Source organism: Cariama cristata, unplaced genomic scaffold, assembly GCF_000690535.1.
Source record: "Cariama cristata isolate BGI_N322 unplaced genomic scaffold, ASM69053v1 scaffold26085, whole genome shotgun sequence".
NCBI lineage: Eukaryota > Metazoa > Chordata > Aves > Cariamiformes > Cariamidae > Cariama > Cariama cristata.
In genome coordinates, this window is record NW_009618500.1 from 2,472 (window position 1) to 5,351 (window position 2,880).

General features: G+C 47.2%; 1 protein-coding gene across 1 annotated transcript in view; it reads right to left on the minus strand.

Annotated features, from left to right (window-relative positions):
- Positions 1–220: 220 nt before the first annotated feature.
- KIAA2022 (KIAA2022 ortholog) overlaps positions 221–2,880 on the minus strand; it is a 9,108-nt gene continuing 6,448 nt past the window's right edge. The window contains exons 3-5 of the mRNA XM_009700891.1: positions 1,146–2,856; positions 312–436; positions 221–264 (exon numbers count right to left, since the gene is read on the minus strand). Of these exons, the coding sequence (XP_009699193.1) occupies positions 221–264; positions 312–436; positions 1,146–2,856 (1,880 nt within the window). The remainder of the gene's footprint in view (positions 265–311; positions 437–1,145; positions 2,857–2,880) is intronic.

The window sequence follows — 2,880 nt, forward strand, 5'->3', positions numbered from 1 at the left end:
CATAGCTGCAGAAAACACTCACAACCCAATGTTGATAGAGAAGTAAAAATATATACAATACAGTCACTTGTTCATAGTTTGGCACAATTTTTTGTTGTTGTGGGTAATAGTGCATAAACTACTGTACAACAGTATGACTTTTAAAACAGTCCTTCACAGAGAATACCAGATTAGGTTTGCTTTCAAATAATAAAATTCCCACAATTTCAAACTCTTCATTTCAGCACTTACATTTCAACATACCACAAGGCAGATTTCGAAAAGGAACCGACGGGAAAAAAAAAACCAACCCAACCGAAAAAAGAAAAGAAAGAAAACGAAAAGAAAAAAAAAGAACCAAACATCAACCGTCTTTCTAGAAAAGGGAGTCTCTTCTTCAAATACAGGAAAACCCCCAAATGTTGTTTCTGCTTTAAGAAGAATGGAGTCTGATTCCCTGCAGGAAAAAAACCAAACATTTGATGCCATCTTAGTTAGCGCATCTGGAGTCAGCACGACGGAGCGTACGCGCTAGAGGCGGGCAGGTACAGAAGATGCAGCTTTAGATGATGCAGGTTAGGAGATAAAACAGCAGAGGGGGCCAGAAAGCACTCAAAATTGCCACGTGAAGCTCAATTAGGAACGAGTTCTCATTTGCAAAGTAAAGAGCCTTTAAGTTGCGAGATCTTGGCTTTTGGATGCATAACCTCTTTTTTTTTTTGTGGTTTATTTTTTACAAAATGTTCCAAAAAAAAAAAAGTCTTTCCTCGTCAAAATCATTAAAAACAGCGTGTAATCATGTTTTGTGGTTTGTTTTTTTGTTTTTGTTTTTGTTTTCCCCAATAAATAAGTAATTAAAAACTGAAGAAGCCAAACAGCAGAAAAGAGTAGCCTTGTTAGTTTTTTTAACCCCAGCCAAGCCAGAAAATTGGTCATTCTTTTAGGTAGCTTGCAAGTAATAAGTATTTTCATGCATTTGAAAAAAAAAAACCCCAAACCAAACAAAAAAAACCCAACCCCAAAACCAAAACCAACCAAAACTGTAAAAGGGGAACGTCTTTTTTTCATGCAACTTTTGCTTTCAGGAAGGAAAAACTGAGGAGCAGCGGGCTTAGCAGGTGGGAGGGAGGTTAAGGGGCATTCCAGCCAGTTTGGTGCAGCATTACCTCAGTTTCTCAAAAGCAGCTGTCACGGGGGGGTCCTTGTGGGGCTGTTCGCGGTCCGTTCGCTTTATTTTACAGTTCTCATCCCTCAGCGATTTTGAACTGGATTTATGACGGTAGAGTTTTTTATGGGTAGGTCCATTATTGCCTAAAGTGCTCAGGTTACTATAGTTTTTATCCAAAAAGGGAGCGTGAATGTCCGTAGCGAACCCCGTGGAGCAGTTGGGGCGACCGGGGTCGCAGGTTGCAGCTTTGCTGTTTTTGCTTGAGCCCTTGTTGTTTGACTTGTGGTTCTTCGCCGCCCCCGGCGAGCCGCCGTTCGCCTTCTTCTTCAACTCTTGGGACGTCCCTGCCAAAATTTTAAGAGTTTTCAGTTTCAGGCTGTTGGACTCCGGTGACCGGAATATGTCTGGAACGCTGTTGTGGCCAACGGGCCCCCACAAGGGCTCGATGGAGGCCATCATAAACCTCTGGACATCCGCCATTCCCGAGGCAATGTTGGACAGGATGTTGGAAGGTTCCTCAAACTCCCTCTGATCGTCATCCAGGAGGCTGGTGGCGTTGCCCAGGCTGGCTTCCGACCAGCCCGTGCCCCCCTCTTTTCCCAGCGCCCACTCTCCGGAGAGCCCGTTGTGCTTGCCCAGTTTCACCCCGGCCGGGCTGCAATGCTGAGCGCTCTCGGCGAGGCCCTTGCTGGCGGTGGCCACGTTGCTCAGCTGGTTGACCGCCCTGCCGCCGACGGCCGGAGCCTTCTCGCCGTTGACTCCCGCTGCGTTCTTCCCTTTCCTGGTGGATTTGGGCGCCTGCCTGGAGTTTTTCCCTTGCGGCTTATCGGTTCCTTTGTTGGTCTTGGGCGATTTTTTCCGGGTGGCTTTCTGGGAAGAGCTTTGGTTTGTACCCACATTCTTGCTGGATGAACTTTTCCTCTTCGATTTTGACACTTTGCTATTGGTGCTAATTTGACCAGATGGCTCATTAAATGTTGACAAGCATGGACTCTTTTCGAGAAGGCTGACAGAATCTTCATCGTTGAACATATGGAACTGGAACTGGTGATTATTTAAAGCAAACCCATTATCTGCCTGCTCCTCGGTCTGCAGGACCCCACAGTTCCACTTGACCTTCTCGGAGCTGTTGAGGGTGGCCTGGGGGCTCTCCTGAAAGCCCTTCAGGGTGCTCAGAGGCTTGGCGTCGGAGCCAGCTATCTGCGGGGACAGGTTGGGAGTGTCCGGAGGGGACATCTCCGAAAGCGACGACTGGCGGAACTTATCAGGCGTGAAGTTGGAAATGTCTAAAAGGTCCGTGGACTCCTTCAAAGGGGTGATTTCATCTATGCTCTGCTGGATCACTAGCTTGGGACTGCAGTGGGCCAAGAAATCATCATTAATATCATCCTCGCCGTCCTTTTCGCAAGACTTTAAACTTAAAGAACTGTAATTGCTAGAACTAACTGACAATGAACCCACTGAATCAAAACTAATGAGCCTGCCATCATCTGTACTTAGTGTACCTCGTTGGAAATGAAAGCGCCCCTCTCCATTATTAAAATGACATGACTGATAAGAATCATCAGACTGCACTTGTTGGCTATCCGGCATGTAATTTTTTTGGTATAGCAATTTGCTGCTATTCAGATTGACTTGAGTGTATCCAGAGGCGGGGAGGCCGTCTGCCCCCGCGGCACCGCCGCCACCACCGCCACCCAACTCCCTCGGCAGCCCGGGCGGCCCCCCCACGT